The sequence below is a fragment of the Capricornis sumatraensis genome, chromosome 6 (genome assembly GCF_032405125.1).
Source record: "Capricornis sumatraensis isolate serow.1 chromosome 6, serow.2, whole genome shotgun sequence".
Classification (NCBI taxonomy): Eukaryota; Metazoa; Chordata; class Mammalia; order Artiodactyla; family Bovidae; genus Capricornis; species Capricornis sumatraensis.
This window is the reverse complement of record NC_091074.1, coordinates 82,827,441-82,853,186: the sequence shown is the minus strand read 5'-3', so window position 1 is coordinate 82,853,186 and position 25,746 is coordinate 82,827,441. Positions and strand designations below refer to the sequence as shown.

General features: G+C 40.7%; 1 protein-coding gene across 2 annotated transcripts; it reads right to left on the bottom strand.

The window, feature by feature from the left end:
* Window positions 1-626: 626 nt before the first annotated feature.
* BNIP3L (BCL2 interacting protein 3 like) lies at window positions 627-24,519 on the bottom strand. 2 transcript variants are annotated; one of them, XM_068973777.1, is made up of 6 exons: window positions 24,324-24,519; window positions 16,684-16,867; window positions 12,144-12,216; window positions 6,270-6,373; window positions 6,003-6,152; window positions 627-3,315 (listed from the first exon to the last, which is right to left on the bottom strand). In XM_068973777.1, exons 1-6 carry the CDS (start codon window positions 24,445-24,447, stop codon window positions 3,267-3,269), a joined length of 684 nt encoding a protein of 227 aa, XP_068829878.1. In that variant the 5' UTR covers window positions 24,448-24,519; the 3' UTR covers window positions 627-3,266. The 2 variants fall into 2 exon arrangements, with proteins under 2 accessions (XP_068829878.1, XP_068829879.1); XM_068973778.1 differs by having other exon boundaries at window positions 24,348-24,519.
* Between the last annotated feature and the right edge of the window lie 1,227 nt (window positions 24,520-25,746).

The window sequence follows — 25,746 nt, the reverse complement described above, 5'->3', positions numbered from 1 at the left end:
CCGGAATGTATTTTCACATGTCAGTTACAGGCATGTGCGTAATCCCTTTTGTATTTGGTGAACACTTACTCATCCTTCAGTAGATTCCCTCCTCTGTGAGCAATGCCTTGATGCTTTGTGGCAGAACAAATGCTCTAAACCAGCAGTCCCCAACCTTTTTGGCACCAGGGATTGGTTTCGTGAAAGACAGTTTTTCCAAGGGCCAGGGGTGGGAGGGGGGATGGTTTCGGGATGATTCAAGCGCAATACATTCATTGCGCACTTTCTCTTATTAAGACATCAGCTCCACCTCAGATGATCATCAGGCATGAGATCCCAGAGGTTGGGGAGCCCTGCTCTAAACTTAAAACCCCGTCATACCTCATACATGATAAATGATTACATCGTGTGATGGCTGTCTCCTCAACCCCAGAGTAGCAGTACCAGGAGGGCAGGGGCATCATCCACTCCTATATGCTGGGCACACTGGCAGGTCCTCTAGGATCTGAGCAATTCAATGGAAAACGTGTATGTAGACGGGTATTCCCCTCAACTCCCAGGCAACACACGGGACATAAAATCATATACTGACAGAAAGAGTTTTGTGATAGCTTTAATAGCACAAAATGTTTGTTGCTACAAGTTATACATGGATTGTAAACTGTATATAATGATACAAAGTGCTAACTAAATAGATGAGGAATGCATAATCACTTTGGCTCAGTTAAGTCTGATAATTTCAACAACTGGTTCACTTGAAGATTCATCTGACTGGCTAAATCTTCAGTTTTCATTGTTTAGAATAGTCAATGTTTTTACTGCAATCAGCATAACTTGCTGCACTTGTCAATGTGCAAGTTTGTGCAGTTTTGCTCTTGATTATATTTACAAATATCTTACGCCAGTTTTCATCAAACATAGGAAAAGGAAGCCTGCCTTTTGTCCCCAAATTGTGAACAGGCATAAAGCTTTTTAAACGTTGATCTTAAAACATGTCAACTGTTCATTGTCCAATTCTCCTTTCCAATCACACAATCTGGCTCCAGTCAAAACAAATCTGGGGAGGAGCATAAACATTTATCCCACACGTTAAGGTTACTGATAAATACTGCATGATTTCATCTTATGATTAAGTTCTACTGTGATCGTGTATTCATGTTCTAAGTTATAGTCCAAAATCTCACAGCTATTTGAAGAAAAGGGGCAGGACTACATTTATTTTCAATGTTGGAAAACAAACAAACAAAAAAACCCCACAAATGTACTCAATCACACTCCTTATAGGATTACTACTGAATTTCAAAAGAGAGTCCTGTGTTCTCTATAAACTTGCTTTTCTCTAATTTTACTCTTCCCTCCCATGATACTCAATGTAATACAAACTGTGTTATCAGAACAGTTTAGCTCTTTAGTTTGCTTAAGTTTACCAGCCTTTCCAATTTTATTCAAGGCTTTTCGAAGTCCAAAGAGCCAGCAGATGTACTTTCTTCCCAAAGAAAAATGAAGACTTGAAATAAATAGGTTATAGAAGGCAAATCAGGTGTTATTAGATTTGTGAATAAGACACAGAAACAAGGCATAATAAAAAGATGGCCAAAACTGTTGCGACAACAAAAACTAGAAAGAAAAAGTCGAAGAATTCAGAAGACTACCTGGATATACCATTTTCCTTAAAGATATCCAGATGTATTCTTGAATAAAGAGGTCAGAAACTAATTTTTTTTGTTTAAGCTATACGTTATTTTCCACTATAACACATCAACTTTACAAAACTTGATGTGAGAGAGAAGACAGATAGTTTCTGCAAACTAGCAAACCTGGTGGTTCAGAGTGCTTTTATTCAAGTCGACCTGGTTTTCCCTATGGTTCTCCAAATATTCAATGTCTATACCATAAACAGTAATTATTTATATATGACACATATAACAGCATCCCTTCAGAGTCATGCTGTGTTTTCAGAGGGCCAATCAACCTCCTTGAGATAAATGGTAACTGATGCTTTCTAACAATTTGGTCCTAAAGCTTCACATTTGAGAAATGAACACAAAAGTGTATCATGAGAGGAAGTTGTTGAGTGTTCTGGGACTTGCAGAGCGGAACTGGAAAGATGGCTATGGGAGGAGGAAGTGGCCAGCGCCTGTGGAATCACAGGAATCGTCTCAGGCAGGTTGTATGGCAAACATGAGAAAGGGAGTGAGCAGAAGAAAACTGATGGCTTCTCTTCAAAACTCTGTCAACTGTTCCCACAACCCAGGTCTGGTTTTCCAAGTTTCCCAAGAGCTTGAAATAACTCTGAGACAACTGTCTTCAGAGCTGAAAGGCTTCAGAGTGTAAGTGATGCTTCCTAAAACAAGAAGCCTGTATTTATACCACAAATTGGAACTCATTCCAAAGCCTCTTAGGAAAAAATAAAAAAGGAAAGAAAATTCCAAGTCGTGAAAAATTCACATGCAGCTAATAAACATAAAAATACCAAACACACACACACACACACAAACCCCCAAAGCAATTTCATAGATTTCTAGGCCTGAGACATCCCTTACCAGAAATAAAGATTCTACACTATAGAAAAGACAGCATTATAACCTACTAGTATTAAAATCTGCTAATGTATTCTAGTTCTTGTACTTTATACCTATCATTTACGTAGCCTGCCTCCGACAAATTAAAAAGGCGCCATTAAGAGGCTTAGACAAAGAGTGGCTCCAAAGCTGGTTTAAAATAACTTTTTATTGCCCAGGATATTTCTTTTTCCTTGTGTTATATTTTGTCTGTTTTATTTTTGTTTTCTTTTTTCATAACTATAAATTCAAGCTTAGGGAAGCTTGCCTTTGTCTTGAAAAACAAAACAACGAAGCTTTCATATCATTTGCAACCTGGTCTCATTTGAAGAGACAGGTGGGTTATCTTGTAAGAGTAAGATTTATACCACGAATGGTGCAGGTCTAGGTCTGGTGGTACTGAGAGAAGACAATGGCATTCTTGACAAAATTACAATCTGCTGGTGGCGTTTGCGGAAAAGAAGCCCTTGCAAATTTCTAAACGACAGTAAACTCTTATTAGGAAATTCTAAAGTGTTTTACAGGCCAAAAAGGGAATGAGGGTATTAGTAAAATGCCTCAACAGAGTTGGAATAAAATACTGGATTTGAGAGTTACTGGAACTTGGATACGTAAAAAGAGGGTGTAGGTTGGGTCATGCTTACAATGGTCTCAAGTTCAAATAAACTACTGTGACAAGACACCACTTCACAAGTCACACGCTGGCCCAGGGACTCTTCTCCTCCCTTAGTAGGTGCTGGCAGAAGGCGTGCTCAGTCGTTTTCCAATGTAGATGCTGAAAGGGAAACAGAGTGTGTCGTGTTTCATCTGTTTCAACAGCTCTATACCAACTTGTCCACAGACTGCACTGTACAAAGGAATGTCTTCAGCCGTTTGTGAAAAAGGGCTTTTCTAAAGGTCTACGTGCACAGTCCCCGGACACCCTGAAATCATCACTGACTTACCTGAAGCTAGTCACCAGCCAGCTAAACTGGTTTTATGTGATTATGTTTACTCGTGGGGCAGGACTGGAGTAATCACAGCACAGGGCAGTGATTAGACACAGTCAAGCCAGAGAGAACGGATGTTTCTGAAGAGATAAGCAGAGCCAACCTCCTTTGAGGTGGTCTGCTGTGGTGGACAAAAAATTCTACCGATATTTAAGCTAAGAAATACAGCAATATACCCAACTACAAAGCTGCCTGTGCTTTAAAATGTTCTAACAGTTTAATTCTTTTTTAAAAAATTGTTCCATGATTCTTTCCTTCTCATTAAATTTATTTACTTCTAATTGCAGGTTAATTGCTTTACAATATTGTGTTGGTTTCTGTCATACATCAACATGAATCAGCCATTGGTATACACATGTTCCCTGCTTCCTGAACCTCCCCCTCCCATGCCCACCGCATCTAGGCTGTCACAGAGCACTGGGTTTGAGCTCCCTGCATCATCCGGCCAATTCCCACTGGCTACTGACTTTACATATGGTGATGTATGTTTCCATGCCACTCTCTTCATTCATCTCACCCCTCTCCTTCCCTCGCAATATACCAGTTTAACTCTTAAGGGCCTTATATCACTTTCCCATGCCAAGCAAGGGTTTTACCCTTATAGAACAAAAGCAGAAGGGAAGTTAAGTTAAGGAAAAATACAGAACCAGCCCACACCCCAATGTAATAAAACTGTAATTTTTTCTACATTTAACTGCGCTGGGTCTCAGTTGCAACTCGTGGGATCTTCCTTGTGGCATGCTGACTTATTAGCTGTGGCATGCATGTGGGAGATCTAGTTTCCCAACTGGGGGCCAAACCTGGATCCCTGCATCGGAAGCTTAGAGTTCTACACACTGGACCCCCAGGGATGTCCCCCAATAATACTTTTCAAAATCCTTTTTTCCTCCATCTGATTACATCAGTAGTTACACCAGCAAAAGAAACAGTCCAAAGATTCATAAAAGGAAGATAATTCAAGGTACAAAAGCCAGCCAACCTCCTGAGGGCAAATGAACTGCTGTGCAGTCAACCCTGGGGCAGGGTGGGGGGTGGGGAGTCTGGGCTCTGAGCCTGCCCCCGCACCAACCACACATAACTTTCACACACTCCCTGTTTTGCTGTGTGCTGAGGCTGTCCTCACCCTCATGGGAGCAGGCACTCAGAAAGACAGAAGAGGTGTGTGAGACAGTCAGGTGTGTTTCCAAGTTCACGACTGTGAACATCTCTCCCATAGGCTGAGCTCCTTATAGGGAAGTTAAGAGACGCTATATCTTCTGTGCATTCTACACAGAAAATGACCCACTGGGCATGCTCAAAGAGAAGGCCGGATACATCCTGAATGTAAGTAACAGCAAGTGCCTAACTCCTAAAATATAGGGTTGGCCAGAAAGTTTGTTTGGGTTTTGTCCACAAAATGTTATGTTAAGAACAAACTTTCTGGCCAACCCAGTATTTAAAAAATATATTTCCTCAATTGTTCAAATTAAAAAAAAAAAAAGAATTTAAAAGACATGCCAGAAAAATGAATGAACTACAGGTAAATGTGGGGTCAATTTTAGAAGAATTAAAAAAAAAAGACTATAAGGAGAAAAGAATCGTACTAATAGTATCAACCAATTTTCCAGTTTCACTCAAGGACTATTCAATAGAAGTGTGCTTTCCCACCTGGGAAAAAGAAATATTCACACCAACTCCAGCTTTACACACTAAAGGTTCATCTACTTTCAAACTCAGCTGATCCTGAGTAATTTATAGACAACAGCAACAAAACCCAAAAAGAAAAATCAAATACAGAAGAGTTCACTTAAAAAAATGATCATTTCAGGGATTAAATCATAGAAACAACTTGTTTTTAAATGAGGAAAAAAACTCTACCATTACAAATCCTTGTTGGGATAGGTGTAGCCCACTTTTCAAAAGTTTGGTTTATGTCACTTCACTACGTTAGACCTACATTAGTATTTGTTTTTGTTCACTGAAAGAAATCTGAAGAGGAGTTTCACTTGTATCAAAAAAAAAAAGAAAGGCAAAGTGAAAATACCACTTAGGGCTGGTTTTGAAGAGAGCTGTTAGGCAGACAGGGCACCCCAAGCAGTGAGAACTGCCCTGCCAAGCTCCTTCCCAGGGACCACACTCAGCATCTCAGCACCCAGCCTCCAGAGATTCAAACCGAGTCTGTGAACATCTGTGCTTTATCTTGCACCCGCTAGCAAGACGTGTCCTCAGGTGACTGCTGCTTCACCTTTTACCATTTCAGCTATGGAAGGTTTCCTAGAAATGCTCTACTTTCAGAGAGTGGGGGAAGGGTAGGGGGAATGTGTGTATCAATAGTGTATCGTATCGACTCATTCTTGTAAGTTCACTCCACTTGTGCTAACATATGAAAAGGAAAACAACACAAACTGGTTTCACATGTATTCCTTACATTCTGAGAACAAAATCTGGGCAAAAAACGAATGGAAAAAAACTTCAGCTATTGACCAGTACTTACCCTAGCCCCAAAGCCAAAACATGGGAGAGGAAGAGAGATGGAATGAACACCTTGAGAAACTCTGCGGAGAAGATCCCCCCTTTCTTCATGGCTCCACTTTTCCTCATGCTTAAGGAAACGGAACGCTTAGGGTGCCTGAAGTGGAACTCCCTGGGGGAAGAAACGCAGAGGAGGGTGTCAGACACACGTCTGATAAATGTGTCTCGGGCACTGGCGGGCCCACGCCACTGCACTGCGTCCACTGGAAAGCGACATGTACCGACTTACTTGGGTGGAATGTTTTCAGGTCTACTGGACCAGTCGGACACCCAGTCTACGCTTTTCTTCAGAGCATCCACTTCTTTCTCTCCTTCTGCAACTTCTTCTTCTGACTGTAGAGGAGAATGCACACTTTAAAAAGGGAGAAAAGGAAGATAGAGCCTTCCTACTACAGAAGACAAATATGGACAGAAAATATGCAAGAATCATAAACTTGGGCATCAGTAATTTTTATGTAAGCAACATGCTATGTTTCTAAAAAGGCTGATAAAATAATCTAAGATCAGAGTATTTAATATCTTAAAAAAGAAAACCTTGAGTGAGTTTCACTGTGGCTATATAAACATAAAATGAACCTGAAACTTGAATTATATCTCAATTTAAGAAAAATAATATGAATTTGAAAAAAGTGTACATTAAGACATGTTAAATGTGGAAAGCATTGATAATTGCTGAATCTGATGTATGGATGGCCATCATAATAGGCTCTATTTACTTTTGTATGCATTCAAAAATTTTCACAATTAAAAACTAAAGGGATCATATCAAAAAGTATATGCTAGCAAATAGGAAAGAAAAAAACTGGGAGAGGTGCTGTGCTGCAGAAACAATTTAAATAATTATTAACAAGTAATTTAAAATAAATAGTATTTATTAAGCATTTACCAAGAGACAAGTATTGATCTAAGCACTTTCCATGTACTAACCTTTACTTAAAACAACCTTATTTAAAAACAGGAACTATTACTATTCCATTTTACAGATGAGGAAACTGAGACATAAATAACCGCTTAAGACTATATGAGTAGTAAGTAGCAGGGCTGTATTCAAACCCAGGAAACCGTCTCTAGAGCCCCTACTCTTAGGGATTAGGTTTTGTTTTATTCCCTGGAAGAAGATTATAGTTTTTAGACAAATTGCTATCCAAATATTTCCCAAAGTTTATTCAAAACTGGTGGCACTACTGGTAAAGAATCTGCCTGCCAATGAGAGGGCACAGGAGACGCTGGTTCAATCCCTAGGTCGGGAAGATCCCCTGGGGAAGGAAATGACAACCTACTCCAGTATCCTGGCCTGGAAAACTCCATGGACAGAGAAGCCTGGCAGGCTACAGGCCACGGGGTCACAGAGTCAGACATGACTGAACAACTGAACAACAAACTACATTAAGTCAAAAGTTTTAAAAAGTAATGTATTTAATACTAAGAATTTGACATCTTTCATATCAAATTTTTTTCTTGCTAATGAGAACCTAAACTTTCGGCGTAAGAACACAAAATTTCCAATAGCTTCTCTTTCAACAGAATCCACACGGATGACCAATTTCTGAAAAATGACAGATTCGTTTATTCAGTGTTCAGGAATATGAAGCTAAGACCCGAAACCAAAGGGTCTCAAATGACCTGAAACCAAAGGATCTCGAGGCTAACAATTATTTTGATGTTCTTTTGTTTGGACAGAGTTAACTTTTTGACCCAAACTTTCATTCTTTTCAGTAGGTAGTTATGAAAATTCTCTATGAAACAGTTGCCCCAGGAAGGTAACTTCAGAGAATCTCTAGGTATAGATGGCCCATTTTGCTCTCAAACGGAAATTAAATCCCTGTGGATTTTTGCTACTCTGGTACTATCATTCTTAGTTCTGCTGGGCTTGACAAATTCCACTGAATGACACAATGTAGCGGTTAGGATTAAGCTTGTTCCCACTGGGTTTTGAGATTACTGGGAACCATGAGTTGGCTCTCTGGAGTAAATTTGAAAACACTAAATCAAAAGCGATCAACTGCTGCAATTTACTTAGAGATCAGCCTGTCACAATGTCTCATTCAACATACTGTGGGTCACTTCAGTTTCCAACCTTGGTCTCAATCACCTCTTTTAAAACCACTCAAAGATTTAGATTTAAATTAGTGAATAAGGTAATATTTCATACTTTCCAAAAGAATGAAAATATAATAAGACTTTATGCTAATTTTTAGAGATGATGATCTTCAGACTATGATTTAGGGGAAAAAAAAAAACAAAACCCTGATCAGTTTAGAAAGCTGACCTTAAGAATAAGGGCTGTAACCTCTCCTCATTCACTACCCTTCGCTTACTTTTATTAACCTTAAATTTACCAGTTTTAGGCTTTAAATTGCCTTCTGATTTTTAGAATTTTAGAATACTGTAAAAATATGCTTCATCTAATGAAGTAAGAGTCATGCCTTTATCCAAATCAATACCCTTCGCCCCACATCTACGTCTATTATGATAGAAGATTCTGATCGTTTCAGTGTGTCATCATGTGGAAGTCCCTCACTTTCTAATTGCTTACATTTTCCTTCTCTGGCCCACCCCAAGCTCTCTGAGGTCTCTAAACATGGATATTAAATTCCATACCACGGTACAGATAAACCACAGTTTTATAGGAGAGAAAAGGAAGGCATTTTCAGTTTGTATCATCTTCCAACCCATGCTGGCCTCTTTGGTCCCAGAAACACATTGAGAATTGCCTCTGAGAGACAATTTGTGGTCCGTTTTCTGCTACAAACGTGAGATTCATGGGGACCAGCATTCTAAAAGTCTAGTTTGAACAATCTTTCTCCTAAACGCATTACATCTTAGGCTTCCCTGTACCATGAACAACTCACCTGACATGTCTCAGTTCATTCTCATGACCTTGTGAGAGCTCCTGGAATCAATCCTATTCATCAGCTTACTTTAGTACAACAGGGGCCACAGGCCCAGACAGCCGGGGTTTCAGCCCTACTCCATCACTTACTTCCTTGGGGATCTTAGGTAAGGAACTTAATTAAGACAAAGCTTCGTTTTTCCAGTTTTTTCATGGAGATACTGTCACCTCTTTCACTGAACTGAAAATAATGTGGGAAAAGCTTTAAAAAATATTCTAATAAATGAGTGTGGAGACTCCTTAAAAAACTGGAAATAGAACTGCCATACGACCCAGCAATCCCACTGCTGGCCACACACACCTAGGAAACCAGAACTGAAAGAGACACATGTACCCCAATGTTCACTGCAGCACTGTTTACAATAGCCAGGACATGGAAGCAACCTAGATGTCCGTTGGCAGATGAATGGATAAGAAAGCTGTGATACATATACACAATGGAATATTACTCAGCTATTAAAAAGAATGCATTTGAATCAGTTCTATTGAAGCGGATGAAACTGGAGCCTATTATACAGAGCGAAGTAAGTCAGAGAGAAAAACACCAATATAGTATATTAACGTATATATATGGAATTTAGAAAGATGGTAACAATGACCCTATATGCGAGATAGCAAAAGAGACACAGATGTAAGAACAGACTGTTGGACTCTGTGGGAGAAGGCAAGGGTGGGATGATTTGAGAAAATAGCATTGAAACATGTCTATTATCATATGTGAAACAGATCGCCAGTCCAGGTTCGATGCATGAGGCAGGGTGCTCAGGGCTGGTGCACTGGGATGACCCTGAGGGATGGGATGGGGAAGGAGGGTCAGGATGGGGAACACATGTACACCCATGGCTGATTCATGTGAATGTATGGCAAAAACCACGAGAATATTGTAAAGCAATTAGCCTACAATTAAAATTTTTAAAAAATTCTAATAAATGAGCACCTTTCCTTTGTCTTCCTAAAAAGGCTAAAAAGTCATATTCTTCATGTGGATGATATAAAAATATTTAATAAGAGCCAGTAATAGGCCTTTGTTAACTGTACTGTTTCCTAACCCTAAGCTTCTTTCCCATTTATGAAAGACAATTCATCCTTCTAAACCCTAAAGTAATTAAATGATCACTTCTTCAATTAAAAACAAGCAATATAAAAAGCTTTTTGAAAGTGTAAGTAAATTACACCTATTGATTTCTGCCTTACTAAGAGTCCTACTCTGAAGGATATAATGTTTTTCTACAGGAGTTAGACTGCTTTTCGAAAAACATAGCCTGGCTTAAAGAGATTGATCTGATTGTTAGCATCACTTACGCAGTGCTTGATGATAACCGGTGTTCTTTTAGATACTTGTTTCTGAATAGGGATCACAACAGCGATCCTATCACAATCTGACAGGAGACCAAACTCTTTTCTCTCCTGAATTTCACAAACTCCTTTGGAATTCTAGGATGGATGCAGTCAGCTCCACAATTCCACTTAAAATACAATTCCCAGGTGAGCCTAATAGTACACCTGCCACCCCATGAGCCAGGACTGTTCTTCTCTGTGGTTGTTAGTTATCAGGTAGATTACTAGGGGGAAAAGGGGTGTGTGGGGGGGAAGGAGGTCTAAGGTCAAATAAGTTTGGGAAACAGTCAGCTCTCAGTATCGGTGGGTCACACATCCTCGAATGTGGAAGCTGACTGCACTACCAGTTTACATAAGGGACTTGACCATCCGTGGACTGTGGTATTGGGGGTAGGTGGTGGTGGTCCTGGGACCAGTCCCCTGAGAATACCGAGGAACGCCAGCACTTGATGGACATCAACAGACTTCTTTACTGCAGGAATTTCCAGAGCCTTTAATGTGTTTCTCATGCCCTGGTACCACTGGAGAGGGAAGGTGAGTGAACCTGGGGATCGCAGTGTATTTCCCAGATATCTGACTTCAGAACTACCTCATGGAACCTCCCATTGAGCAAATGTTCCTCAAAATGTTTTTAAGGAAACACTAACTCTGGACTTTCAACTTGTCTGTACAAAAGGCTATATGGATGGAGACAGCTAATTCAGGAAAAGACTGAAGCAAACAATTAATTTCACTTCTCCATCTTGGGATTCCTTAGTACACTTTTTCCACCCCCTCCCCCCATGAAAGCATCATATGGTCTCCTCGTTGTTAGCTATAGCTAACTGCACACAACAAAACTGGACAGAGGCAAGCAATTCCACAATCACAGGCAGCCAGCTCCCTACATGAGTGCCTTGCTGCTACAAGCGTCTCTACAACATAAAGCTCCTTGTAAAATCGTTAGTAGTCAGTCCCATAGATTTTCTAGGTTTCAGAAAACAGCACAAATGAAGCACAGTCAACAAAGGGAGAAAGTGTGCAGCTTCTCAAACAGAAAGAACACTGAGTGGATCCCAGGTAACATGCAAAATATTTCCAGTGCAAAGGGAGTCAGGACACTGCAGAGTGAGAACCCCACAAAACAGTTTTTGTTAGCATTCACTGAAACATTCATTTAACATACATTCTTCAAGTACCTTAACGTGGGAGTAAAAAAACAATGCTTCCTGTTCTCAAGAATTTGCACTCTGACACTGGAAGGTGATCTGACATGTCAATAAAGTCAAGGGCTGGTTATGAACATTCTACATCATTAACATCAATACTTATTTATCACAAGGTTTATAATAAAAACCTTTGTAAGCTTTCAGTACTACATCCATCTATATTTCCAACAGTGTCAACTCCTAGTGAAACAATATCTAACTTCTTCACCTTAAGGAACTTGGCGTGTGTAATTTAGGTGAGTTTTATCTCTTGCTGCTGAAAATCATCGCCAACAGTCATTGACTTGATTCTAGGTGCAAAAAAAGCTTCACACCTGGTTCTACAACAACTTTCATTTATTCCGTGACCTTAAATAAGTCATCACTCTCAGTTTTCAAATATTTATAAACTCAAGACAGTAGCCTAGAATATCAGAATGATATAGACAAAAGAATTTCCCAATTCTTTTAGGTGACAAGATCCCAAATTCTTGGTTGTAAAGGAGCACATTCATGACCATAGGCATAAGTAAATTTCAACATCAGAACCTCAGTAAGTTAAAACAGCTTCAAACTATTTTTTAAAGTCTTTACTCATATTCTTTACTATATTCTAGCAAAACAGACTTAGAGATTTGCATTTTCCTAATTATTTAATCACAAAATTAAACAAACACACACACACCTGAGAGCTGTGGTCCTTGCTGGTGTGCATTTCCACATCAAACATGATCTGCCCATCTTCTTGTGGGGAAGGGCTGGAAGAAAAAGACATTGAGCCATTAGTTTTCTTTCAATTTGTCAAATAAATTAGCCTCTATTGGATATTAGAAAATTAAAAGTTACAGTAGTATGGCTTTGAAAAAGCAACAAATCAGTAAGTATACCATAATGCTGTGTAATAAAAGTTAAAACTGAGCACTCTTACTGTCCAAACGATCTAAAATTTTTCAGTGGTGTTAAATTCCTTCACAATGATAAACATGTGATGGAAATATTACCTAAAGACAGAAGCCTGTCACATTTTCTTATTTTCACTTCTTTTCTCAATAATAGTAAAAGGATCTTCAAATTCAGAAACTCCAGTTTGGGCTTCTTTTTCTCAACACTCTCTCATCATTAAATAATTCACCAGTAAAGTGTGAAAGCAGCTTTTAAAGACTCTTTCAGAAGGTCTGCAAGGTTAAAACTGTTTTTACAATACCATTAGGATTTATTTGCCTCTTTCATGCTCATTTGCTCATGAGAGTCTAGTGCAATTTTCCAAAGGCTGCATTATGTATAATATCATGACAGAGAGAATGCAAAAGCACATGAGAATCCAGCTGTTTTCTATTAAGTCGGATATTAAAGAGACGTGCGTAAATATAAACCACCACCACTATTCTTACAAATTTCTTGGTTATGGAAAACAGTTACTTTCTGTTTAAAAAAGTTCAGTTCAGTCGCTCAGTCGTGTCCGACTCTTTGCGACCCCATGAATCGCAGCACGCCAGGCCTCCCTGTCCATCACCAACTCCCAGAGTTCACTCAAACTCACGTCCATCGAGTCGGTGATGCCATCCAGCCATCTCATCCTGTTGTCCCCTTCTCCTTCTGCCCCCAATCCCTCCCAGCATCAGAGTCTTTTCCAATTACTTACAGTAATGTTTGTTGTTTGGTATGGTAGGTTTGTTATTATTGACTGAATGAATACATATTTTTTTAATGCTCTGAGTTTTACTTTCTACTACAGTAAATATCAAAACATATAACCCACATAAATAAAAAGATCTTTGGGGTCCTTAATAGTTTTCATGAGTGTAAAGGAGTAGTGAGACCAAAAAGTTTGAGAACCACTATTTTACTTGATTTTAGAAATATTAACTCTTTGAGACATTTCAGAGTGAATTATAAAAGCTTATACCAAGTGATAACCTTTAACAAGTACAAGATGTATTCCAAGAATTATAAACTTTTAGACAAAGATACATGATCATGAGTTCAACCTGGTAAGTGCTACTCTTAGCTCTATTGATGACTCCTTGTGTAACCATAGCGAGTCACTACATCTTTCACTACACAACCCACCTCCCCACATGTAAACTCAAGTGGGCATGAAGGATGCTCCAGGGTTAACTTGCTCAAAGGAATTGATAATGACTATTATGAAATTAAAAGACGCTTACTCCTTGGAGGGGAAGTTATGACCAACCTGGATAGCATGTTAAAAAGCAGAGACATTAGTTTGCCAACAAAGGTCTGTCTAGTCAAGGCTATGGTTTTTCCAGTGGTCATGTATGGATGGGAGAGTTGCGACTGTGAACAAAGCTGAGCGCCGAAGAATTGATGCTTTTGAACTGTGGTGTTGGAGAAGACTCTTGAGAGTCCCTTGGACTGCAAGGAGATCCAACCAGTCCATCCTAAAGGAGATCAGTTTTGGGTGTTCATTGGAAGGACTGATGCTGAGGCTGAAACTCCAATACTTTGGCCACCTCATGCAAAGAGTTGACTCACTGGAAAAGACCTTGATGCTGGGAGGGACTGGGGGCAGGAGGAGAAGGGGACGACAGAGGATGAGATGGTTGGATGGGATCACCAACTTCATGGACATGAGGTTGGGTAAACTCCGGGAGTTGGTGTCGGACAGGGAGGCCTGGCTGCAATTCGTGGGGTCGAAAAGAGTCAGACACGACTGAGCAACTGAACTGAACTGAGGAAGCTTTTAAAATTTTCTCCTGTCTTGACAACAGGATGAGAATCTCTAGGGACAGGGTCTCTATGCTAGTTGTTTTAAAAGCTCCCAGGGTGAATCTAGTGTATAGGTTGGAAACTCCAACAAGAGGCTGGAACACAAAGGAAAACACACGGAGGTTATTTTCCAACAATCACTGCAGTGACAATCACGTTTGTTTGTTTAAGTCATGTCTGACTCTGTGTGACCCTATGGACTATAGGATTTCCCAGGCAAGGATACTGGAGTGGGCTGCCATTTCCTTCCCCAAGTGGCAATCATATAGCTATGGGATAATTTTTAAATTAAAAATATACATAGGTACTTCCTTGGTGGTCAAGAGGTTAAGAATTCAACTTGCAAAGCAGGGGACGTGGGTTTGATCCCTGATCCGGGAACTAAGATCCCACAAGATGCAGGGCAACTAGACCTGAGTGCCACAACTACTGAGCCTATGCACTCTGCAGTGACCTGATGTAGCCAAATAAATAAATAAATGTTTAAAAATAAATAAATATTTTAAAATAAATATACACATAAGTTAACTTTGGAACTAATAGCCAACACTCCTAAAACACTTCCGCCTACAAGAAACAGTTCTTAACAATTTCAAATATAGACACATTGGCAATTTTGATGACATGAGCTGTAAAGATGTTTTTAAATGTTCAGGTGTTAGATATCCCTAGAAAGCATCATTGAGCTAGAGTCCGAGGCCTCCTCTGAGGGGTGACTGGTAACCCAGAGCCTGAAAATGAGTCAGTGAGAACACAAAAGCGTCCAAGAGCACCTACCACACATCAATTAACATGTTTAGAAACCCAACTGGAACACGTTCACGGGATCACAAACATAACTGCAACCCCTGGTGGTCAGTGGTAAAGAGCCCACCTGCCAATGCACGAGACATGTGTCCCATCCCGGGGTCAGAAACATCCCCTGGGGGAGGAGATGGCAACCCACTCCAGTATTCTTGCCTAGAGAATCCCATGAACAGAGCAGCCTGGTGGGCTACAGTCCACAGGGTCGCACGAGATCAGACATGACTTCTTGACTAAACACACACATAAATGACACAAGATGACCAGAAGGGTGAGCAGGTGATCTTTTTTCTGCTCAATGACATCACCAAGGGAATGGCAGGTTAAAAGACTCGCCAGTTCCCCTGATGCAGGACCGCATATTTGAACATATAATAAAAGCCTTATCAGCAGGCCCATAACCAGCAGAAAACTTCAGAAGCCCATCAGTGAGTCCCACAACATAAATGTACCATAACATAAATGGGATTCACAAAAACAGACTTCTGCTGGAGCTCCTATACCTGGCGGCAAGCTGCTCAGAGGCACGCCATCTGCTCGGAACAAGAGCCATCCTGGCTCCTCAGAAGCCCAGGGACATGTGAGCGATGTGATGAGGTGCTGGGGATGAGGGGCGTGCCACAAGGCCATCACACCAGTCCTTTGTGGCCTCAGTAATAGCAGTGGATCACGTGTCATGCAGGAACTCTGAATATGACTTAACTTTTGATTCTCCTTTTCTACTTTTTCTGGTAAGAAACAACAGCATATACTATGCACAATTTTTACAAAGTATAAAAACTCTGAAGAAGACCGATGGTTAGCATTGCATCCCCTACAGATAATCACTGTTTACGTTTCAAGGCGGCTCCTTAATCCACGTCCTGTGTGTCTGCATTTTCTATATGGCCAGTGTCAGTGAACTCTCATTAGCCAGAAGACCATCCAATACCCCAAAGTGCTAATACTACAGCAGTCACCAGTCTAAGAATTGTTCAATATACCGCTAATGTCATTTAATTCCTAGTCCCTCTGGAAAAAAGAGAAGGCTGTACTGAGAAGTATACTAACAACTCAGTTCCATTCTCCTCATATGTATTTGTATTCTGAACTCCCTCACAATAAGCAGTCCTTCATCAGAACTAGTCTCCCCAAGTCAAATATAGGAAAACAAGAAATAAAACTTCTTCCGAGCTTTAAGGAAATTCAATAGCCTTCAAAATTAACTATCTTTACAGACCGTGGTTGGTGCCTCCATCAGACTAATACTGGTATAACTTGAATCAGCTTGTAGTTCCTGCAACTCAGACATTTAGTGAGTGGCTACTATATGCCAATACAATGACTGTCAAGAGTGAAGCTGGACCCCTGCCTTTTAAAGCCTCACAGACTATGTAAGGGAGGACAGATACATACAAAGGTAACTGTATTCAAGGCAGAAAGAGACCTGTGAAAGGACAAAGGAAAATGGGAGAAAGATTCTTTCTCTAAGTAAACATATATATCACTGCCTGGTAAACATCTGAAAATGATACAATAAAGTGGGAATTCATGTCCTTGTCAACTGGCTGTCTGATTTAAATACATGCTGCCAAGAAATCAGGAGCTATATTTTTGTCAAAGTAGGATGGAAGTGATTTATTTTTTCTAATGGGAATTAACCTGGCAGCCCACCCGTTCTGGAACTCTACCAGAACATGGATCTCACTCACCTGTCGCAATGAGAACTGCCTCTTGAACTGCTCTGTCCGGATTCATGCTGTGCGTCCAAAAGAATCTTCTCCATGTCCCCATTGTGAATGGAGGATGAGGAGGGTACGTGCTCTAGCCCCCCATTCTTCCCATTGCCATTATCATTGCCATTGCTGCTGTTCATGGGGAGCTCCACCCAGGAACCTGTTGGACAAGTCAGATAACTGCCGTCAACCACAGCAAACGGCGGGCTCAAGTGTGCATGTACCATGCAGCCATGGTGAATTCAGATAAGAATTCTGGCTTGCCTGGAACCAGAGGTCCAAGTATTCTCAAGAAAATAAATAAAGAGCAATAAAAGTCAGAAGATCTACACCGCTCTGTTCCCGAAGGTTCTTGTGCAATCCACCGACGTAGAAGAAGCTGGAACTCTAAAATGAGGAACTTAGAAACATGTCTTTCAGCCAGTTTTCTCTCTGGTTAAAACTTATGTACAATAAACACTGCAGAACTTTTAGGTTGCTTTTCAGAAAATAAATAGCTATTTTATTAGCAGATAGGCTACTTACCTTTAATATTTTAGTTACATATATATGTATTTTCCATAGTCTGTCTGTATCTATTTAGTTGTATAGTCTCTATCTGACTTAGAAATTTCATAAAGTTTATCTTAGTAGTTAGCAACTGTGCCCTAATTAGTACAAACAACTGAGAAGCTCCTGGAGAGGCAACTTAAGCTGATCATAAACATGTCAATTTGTGTGCAAGTCTGGAGCATAAAAATGAATGCAGCTGGCTCCTTGTTAAATCAGGTGAGAATGCTAAAACTCTAAAAAACGCTTTCCTGTCACACAAATTAGTTTCTTCCCTTCCTTTATACCTTATTCTTTCTATTCCTTCTCCTTTCTCTATGCACTAAACATACCTTGCAAACTTGGCTTTTCTTTCTCCGCTCCCACAAGTCCCACTGCCTAGGGTTTTCATGAAGCCAAGCCAGTGACGGGGAGTGCGCATGGGCAACACGACTGCCTCAGATGGAAAAGAGGGTGGAGCCACAGGAACTGGGCGGGGCCCTGGACGTTTGGGTTGGTCTTGAAAGCACGGCTCCATGAGTCTGCTGACCACAAGGTCCTTTAATTTTAGTAAGAATTGACAACAATAGCCAATAAAGCCACTTCACAACAAAAGGAAAGAGTGGTGAATTTTTTCTCATAATTTCCATTCCTTACAACAAATTTTGTTTTAGAAAAGGTAATCACACAAGTTGGTGGAACCGTTCCTGTAAACTCCAAGCAGAAGTGTTGGAGAGAGTTCTGTGGCTGAACAGTCTCCTATCAGTAAGTCAGAATAACAGGCTCAATCCCTAAACTGCACCCTAAATGAGGTGATGGGTAATCCAGACCCAGAAGTGAACTCAATATGACCGGTCTACAAAGGAAAAGCTCAAAAGGTAACCCTGGCTGGAAATCTGACTTTCTCACTTACTGTGACTTCAGTTGCCTCATTTGTAAAATAGATGATAACAAAGTACCTTCCTCCCAGCCTTGCTGTGAGGAGTAAATAGAGGAATACAGGAGAAGTGTCTCGTAAAGAGGAGATGCTTGTCTATGCACTAGTTAAAAGAGTTGGTATTTGTAACGTACAGTGTTTGCTCCGTAAAAATGAAGTTCCCTTTTCCTTCCTTTCCCTCCAAGGCAGTCCCAGTGGCTGTCAGAATCCCATCACCACCACCAAGTCTTTGGCGTCGTATTGTCAAACAACACAATTGTGAGACATCTCTGAGGTCGTCTTCTGTCCACACACAAAAATGTACACAGACTGGACAGGACTCAAAACAGATTAACAAATTCCACTAGCAAAGCTAAGAAAGATCTAACATTGGAGGTCATTTAACTAAATGCTTATGCTTGGAGGGCATCTGGAGTGCACAAGAAATACACTAAAAGCATCCTTAAGTTTACAGCTCTGTCAAAATATTTCCTTTCCTAAAGGCAATCAACCCAGAATATTCACTGGAAGGACTGACGCTGAAGCTCCAACACTCTGGCCACCTGATGCAAAAAGCTGACTCACCTGATGCTAGGAAAGACTGAAGGCAAAAGGAGAAGGGGGCAGCAGAGGATGAGATGGTTAGATAGCATCACTGAGTCATCAATTTGAACAAACTCAGAGAGATAGTGGAGGACAGACAGAGAAGCTTGGCGTGCTATAGTCCACAGGTAGCAAAAGTCGAACATGACTTAGCAGCTGAACAAGAAAGTATTTTAACTGAAAAGAGTGACACAGAAAGGTGTATGATGAACAAACTGTTTTGTTTTCTACTCCCACTCTTTTCTAGGACTGAAAAAACCTAATTTACACCAATAAGACCAGTTCTTCTTGTTCAGAAGCCCAATGTGACAAACAAAAGGCCAGAGCTGCTCTGGTAGAAGTAGAACTAAGGAACCAGGAGTTCTAGAAGGGTCTCTGTGAAAGCCAGTCTTCCCTAAAATAATTATTAACGTTCACTGGAAGCAGCTGATTGGGAGAAAAAAGGCTCTAACAATATCAGTGTTTGGAGACCTTGCTTTTTTTTGAAGGACTTCCAAACCCATATGTAAATTCCACTTTCTGCATTAAACGTATGTAAATAATCAGAGTGTAGGAGCTTGAGGAGACACACCTAGAAAGGCTTGGTGAAAATGACCTGCAACGGTCTTAATGTGTGTGTGCTCAGTCCCTCGGTCGTGGCCCCCCAGGCTCCTCTGTCCATGGGATTCTCCAGGCAGGAAGACTGGAGTGTTTTGCCACTTCCTCCTCCAGGGGATCTTGTGTCTCTTCTGTCTCTAGCACTGGCAGGCGGGTTCTTTACCACTAGCACCAGCTGGGAAGCAACCACCTCTACTGCGTGAATATCATCTTAAAGGGAGAAGAACCCTCTGGCCTAAGTCCTGGTAATATCACCATGTGATAAACAGTATGACGACTATAGTTAATAACTGCATTGTGCATCTGAAGGAAAAGAGAGTAGCTCTTAGAAGTTTCCACCATAAGAAAAATATTTTTTGTAACTTTGTGATGATGAATGTTGTCTAGACTCAACTGTAGTGGTCACTTCAGAATAAATAAATAAAATCATTATTTTGTACAAATGAAACTCACAGTGTTGTATCTCAGTTACACCTCAATTTAAAACACACACACACACACACAGAGGCAGCCTGGATGGGAGGAGATGTTTGGAGGAGAATACATACATGTGTATGTATGGACGAGTCCCTTTGCTGTCCATGTGAAACTATCACAACACTGTTAATCAGCTATGTTCAAACATAAAATAAAAAATTAAAAGAATACAGAACGGTTGCCTGCACACAGTGCAAAAGCAAAAACAGAACAAAACACATCTACCTCATAGAGTTGTTGGGAGGATGACAGGGATAATAAAAATAAAGTGCTGTGTGTTAGTTACTATTATAGTTCTACTAATTATCTTTTAAAAAACACTTATTACAAAATTAATTCATTCCTTGAAAATGTAAACAGTACATGAAGGACAAATTCACCCCTGTTCCCAGCCTCCCATTCCTATTCCTAAAGGAAACTAAATAACTTCATATGGGGACTTCTAGAGAATATTTCAATTTTTGTGCTTTGCTTTCACGAAAAAAAATAAAAAGGAACTGTACTGCACCTACTTTTCTGTAACTAGTGTTTCTTACCTAACAACGTGATGTTTTTCAATGTCAATATATGTTGCTTTACCTTATTCTTATGCATTGCATCCCATCATAAAGGTATACCATGCTTTAACCATTATCCACATGGCAATGGTTAATCACTACCCAAATGACTGTCTCTTCATATTTTGTTTACAACCAGGACTTCCGTGAACATTCTGCCAAGGAATCTGGCAATATCCAGTAAAAGCCTTAAAAAAGGAGACTGCCGTTAACTTTTAATTCTCTTCCAGAAATATCATCTATGGAAATATTCAGTGAAGAGCAAGTTAGACACAGATATTCATTAAATGTTTACTTAGTAGCTTTATCTTTTGAGTAAAAATGAAAAAAGGCAGACTTCTCTTTCTCAATAGATGAGCTACATATGCCTTTTTCTTTTTCTTTTTACCTACTTCATGCCTGATTTGCAGCCTCAGAATTCCTGCCTGGTCTAAGGTTACCAAGTTCCTTTTTTCTTGGAAAGGAAACATGGCGAGATATGAGCACTGTGCTGTCCAAGTATCACAAAGTTGAAAGAAAAACCTCAATGAATTCTCTTCCTAATAAATAAGCTTTAAAATTAAAAACTGGAGGCTCTATTATGCTAAAAGACTACTTACAAACTAACCATGGTTCTGTTGTGTCAGGTTGCACATCTACACACTACAGGAGCTATTTTCTAGTTGAAGTGTGAGAACTGCTAAGAGGATTCAGAGATGCATGCCTCTACAGTGTGTAACACAGTTCACTGTGAAGGCTGGTCCGGTAATTGTGATTACATTCATGACTGCATGGTGTGTTTACTCTTTATAATTTTATAACCACCAGTTCAATTCTCTTGCAAGAAGGGAAATGGGAAAGTGAGAGAATGTGGGAAGGGAGAGAAGGAAAAAGAGTTTTTCTCATTCTTTCCCCAATTTTCCAATCCCACGTGCAACTCGTTCTAACACATTTCATTATGTCTTATCTTCTTTCCTCAAAACCTTTCTTTTACTTCAAGTACCTGATGCTGGAATCCAGCTGAGAACATTCACTGAGATTTTTCTTTAAAACAGCAACAACAACAACAAAAAAAACAGTATTATAAAGCACTGAAGTGTCATGTATCATAGCCTTAAAGGCCTTCTTGTAGTCCTGTGGAACCAAGTACACCATAGCTGAAGATGGTTACAAGATTTAAAAAAAAAACAAAAAAAAACCTGTACTGTCTACATGAAACAATAACAAAAACTGGATTATTACTGTAATTTTCCTCATCTTACCTACTGAATTTTATGACATAAATGTCCAATATTCTTAAGTAAATTGATAGTTTTCTCTAAACTAAAAGTAGCAACCGGAAAATATTCTTTTAACTTTGGAAGTAGTTCAGATATTTCTCCACTGATTTGTAATGAAAGCAAACAGTCCCTCTACACGGATAAACTTTTTTTAAAAACTCAGTGAAAGGTTTCATTATTCCAAAAATTTCAATAATTTGCTATTAAAGTTCCGCTTTGACCCCTGAACTAAAGATAAAATCCCAAGCTACAGATTATCTGTACAATGAGTTCATCTCCTGTTTTTCAGACTTGTGCAACTTTGCCCAACAAAGAACTTCAACTTATCAGCAATTTGGGTAGTATTAGATGCCTGAATAAGTTGTTTTGCAGAGTGTCCAAAAATCACTTGAAGGAATCAATAAGCCTTCTTGTTTTGTTCAGTCCAGATTTGTGTATCAGGCTTAAAAAAAAAAAAAAGAGTGAAAGGCAAGAGAAGCATAATGAAATGTGGCACCATCTAAAAGCTTTTCAATAACATTTCAAAGCAGTTCACCCTAGCTCCAACAAAATACTTTCTATCTAGCAGATGTCCCGAAACAACATTCTGATACTATACACACAGGCTGAGCATCCTTGCACTTCTGTAACAGCTAATACAAATGGATCAGCTCCTGATTGGTCAAGGACATCAAAGACCTCAAGGGTCTGTCAGGACAGGGAGGAAAATCATCACATGGAGTGCAACCCCATTTTTCTGTTACATGGTCAAGGGTAAAGAAAAATTCCTTTGCTTTCTGTGATGTCAGGGACATATACTAACCAAATAGCTAATTTGTATCACAGAAAAACTGGAGTGCAATCAAGAAACAGTATACTACAAAGAGATCCATAGGCAGGTCACCTCTGTACATTAGGTGGGATAACACAGGGAATAAATAAGAAACACACAAGATCAGGGGATTGTGGATCACTGAAGAGAAGTGTCCTGAAAGGAACACTAGATTGGGTGAAAGTTAAACCTCAGCTCTAGGATCTAGCCTGTGGTGAACTTGGACAACACACCTGACTCTAGCCTTGTTTCTCTTTTAAACTGGAAGTAGAGTTGGCTTACAGTGTGCTAATTTCTGCTGTACACCAAAGTGGCTCAGTTACACACATAAATATATATTCCTTTTTACATTTGTTTCTAATATGGTTTATCCCAGGAAACTGGATATAGATCCCTGTACTATACAGTAGGACTTTGTTGTTCATACGTTTTAAATAGACCTGTTTCTTTACCAGTAAAGAACAGTGGACAGCTACTGCTAATGTTTCTTCCCGTTTTAAAATCACATGCTTCTAAAAGAGTATGTTTTTAAAAAAAATAATTAATAATTTTAAAATGCATATTAATATGTGTGGCAAATAACATTAAAAGACAAAGAAATTAATCCTAATTTACTGTGGGAAATAATACATAAACCTTACATTCCAGAACATAAGACACTTCAAATTCTTGAAGTCAACATTACATTTTTAAAATACTCAAATTCTATCTCAATATTGTGAGGAAAGGAACTCTTCTTTAAAATAATTGTTGGGCCATGTTGAACACCTCTCCCTGATCAAAGATCTTGCAATGCTTTTAAATGTCATTTAAGCATCCAACTGATTTTTAAAAGACTTTATGTGGCCATATGCTAACTGTCCCAACTACCTCTTTCAAAAGGTAAATTACAGGAAGGTTAGGCAAGAACCTTCCCAGGACTTTCAGCGACCTTTAAAGGCAACTGGAAAAAACCTCAGAACAAGATGTCTAAACACCAGAATGTTAGGAAAAGCAATTGTATTTGGTCGGAATTCGATATTGGCATTGACTTTCAACAGCCCACTTTTAACACATTAAAAACGAATGAGTTTTTAATCCCGTCTCTGAAAACCCATTGCCCCAGACACCAAGATTTGTGCAATCTTGGACGGTTCAAGAGGCTGTTTATAATCAGGTTTACAGGACACACAACACGATCGTTAAAAAAAAAAAAATTACTTGAGCAACTCTGAAACATCTTTTTTTAAAAAAAGTAGCATAGCCTCCTCACCCCCACCCTCACGTGATACAAGTAACCACTAAATTACCAAATAATTTTCCTGGCCAGCCTTTGCTAACAAAAGAACGCAACAAGAGGACTCACGTTCCGAGCCCAGGGGAAAGGCCGACCCAGAGAGGTGGGGTCAGCCGGGCCTGGCCCAAGCTCCCAGCACCCTTGACCTCCCGCCCGCCCTCGGCCGCCCCCTCCTCTCGGCCCGCTGCCCGCGTCCATCCCCCGGCGTCCCAGCCGCACGTCCCCATCTCTGCCCACGTCCCCTTTGCTGCCCGCTCCGCCCACCCTCCCTCCCGCGCCGCAAGGCCCACCCCTCCACGCCCCGATTGGCTCCTCTCTGGGGCCCACCACAGGTGGGATCTGCTTGACCCCTCGTCTTCCCACCCAACTATCCTCCCCAACCGCGAACCCAAGCCGTTCCCCATCCAAGACTTCAGGAAAGAGCGGAGCCAGGTTAGGAGGAAGACAGAAGCGACTCCTCCTGACCGGTGACGGGAGCTGTCAGTCATCAGCACATCCTCGGCCTTGACCAATGGGCTGTCTTCTCCTCCCGCCTCCCGCGCGGAGCTGGCGGCGGCGACCCGAGCAGCTCCTCCTCCCCCATCTCCTTTACCGAGTCCGCTGGCCCAGCACTCACTGTTGAGGCCGGCAGGCGGTGGCAGAGACTGTTCGCCTTCCTCACAGTTATTGTTGTTGTTGTGCAGGGGCGGCGGCTGTTCTACTAAGTGAGACGACATTGTCTGGCGGCTGGAAGAGCTGCAGCCCCGCAGCAAGGACCGCCTCCGGTTCTCGGGCAGCAACACAACAAGCCGAGTCCCCCGCCCCCTTTTCCGCGCCTGCGCAGTCCCTCCCCCACGCTGACGTCGGGACCCGCCCCGACCACGTGAGGACAACACAACAAGCGACGGGGCGGGGCGGGGGCGTGCCCAGGCGAGCAAGGTACGTGGAGACGCGGGAGTCGCGCTGACGCGCGCGCCAGGAATGAATTCCTGCGTGTCATTGACTGGCAGGATGGAGTGAGGTATGCGGCTGTAACTGGGATAGAGGATGAGGAGACGTGTAATGAGGAAGTGCAAGGCCCTCTGGTCTCCCACACCTGCGGGATCAACATTGTTTTATCTAACCCGTGAGCATTTCTTTTCTAATTTCCGTAAAGACTCTTCAGATATTTACCATAGGTATCGTGGTGACACAAGGGAAGTGCCTCCCCGTCATAAATCTAAAATCAAGCTGGTGGAACACTGACACGCCAAACAAGGAACAATGTAAGGCAGGCCAGATTTTTTAGTTGTTAAACAAACAAACAAAAAAACAATTACAAACAACACGCAATCATTATTTTAAAAATGGAAAATTTCAGGAAAACAGAGAATATAATCACCTAAATCGCATCACTTGGCCCATTCTGGAACAGGACATGTGAAACCTTGTTTCCTATAGGTGGGTTGACCGTAAACCATGTTCCTTAACCTTCCACCTACGTCCTATCTCCGTGTCTTTGTCATTTCCTTGGTCTCATTTATGTGTGGCATCTATTTTTCTCGGTCTGTCATTTGTTTTTTTAACCTTCTTTCAGTATAGTGTGTTCTCTAGCGTTAGTCGCTCAGTTGTGTCTCTTTGCAACCCCATTGGCTTTGGACTGTAGCCAACAAGGCTCCTCTGTCCATGAGATTCTCCAGGCAACAATACTGGAGAGGGTTGACATGCTCTCCTCCAGGGGATCTTCCTGACCCAGGGATCCAACCCGGGTCTTCTCCTTTGCAGGCAGATTCTTTACCAACTGAGCCACCAGGGAAACCCAGTATTTCACTAATCTGATGTTAAAATTTTCAGGCAATCGGATATGTTATTTTTATGACTTGGGAATACCCTCACACCATGATTTTAAATCTATTCCCTAGAATTTTTTTCTAATAGATTGGCTTTTTATACTTATACCTTAGTCCATCTGAAACTTATTTTTGTATGTTGTAAGTTGCTTAACTTCAGTTCTTCACAGTTGATCCAACAGTATTTATTAAACTATCCTTTCTACA

What these genes read in the sequence shown, in the direction of transcription:
- BNIP3L (XM_068973777.1), bottom strand. Translation starts at nt 24,447, where the DNA reads ATGTCGTCTCACTTAGTAGAACAGCCGCCGCCCCTGCACAACAACAAC. An exon ending in GTGCTGGGCCAGCGGACTCG is followed by an intron (nt 16,868 to 24,323) that starts GTAAAGGAGATG and finishes CTTGTCCAACAG; the next exon opens with GTTCCTGGGTGGAGCTCCCC. An exon ending in GGCAGTTCTCATTGCGACAG is followed by an intron (nt 12,217 to 16,683) that starts GTGAGTGAGATC and finishes TTTTTCTTCCAG; the next exon opens with CCCTTCCCCACAAGAAGATG.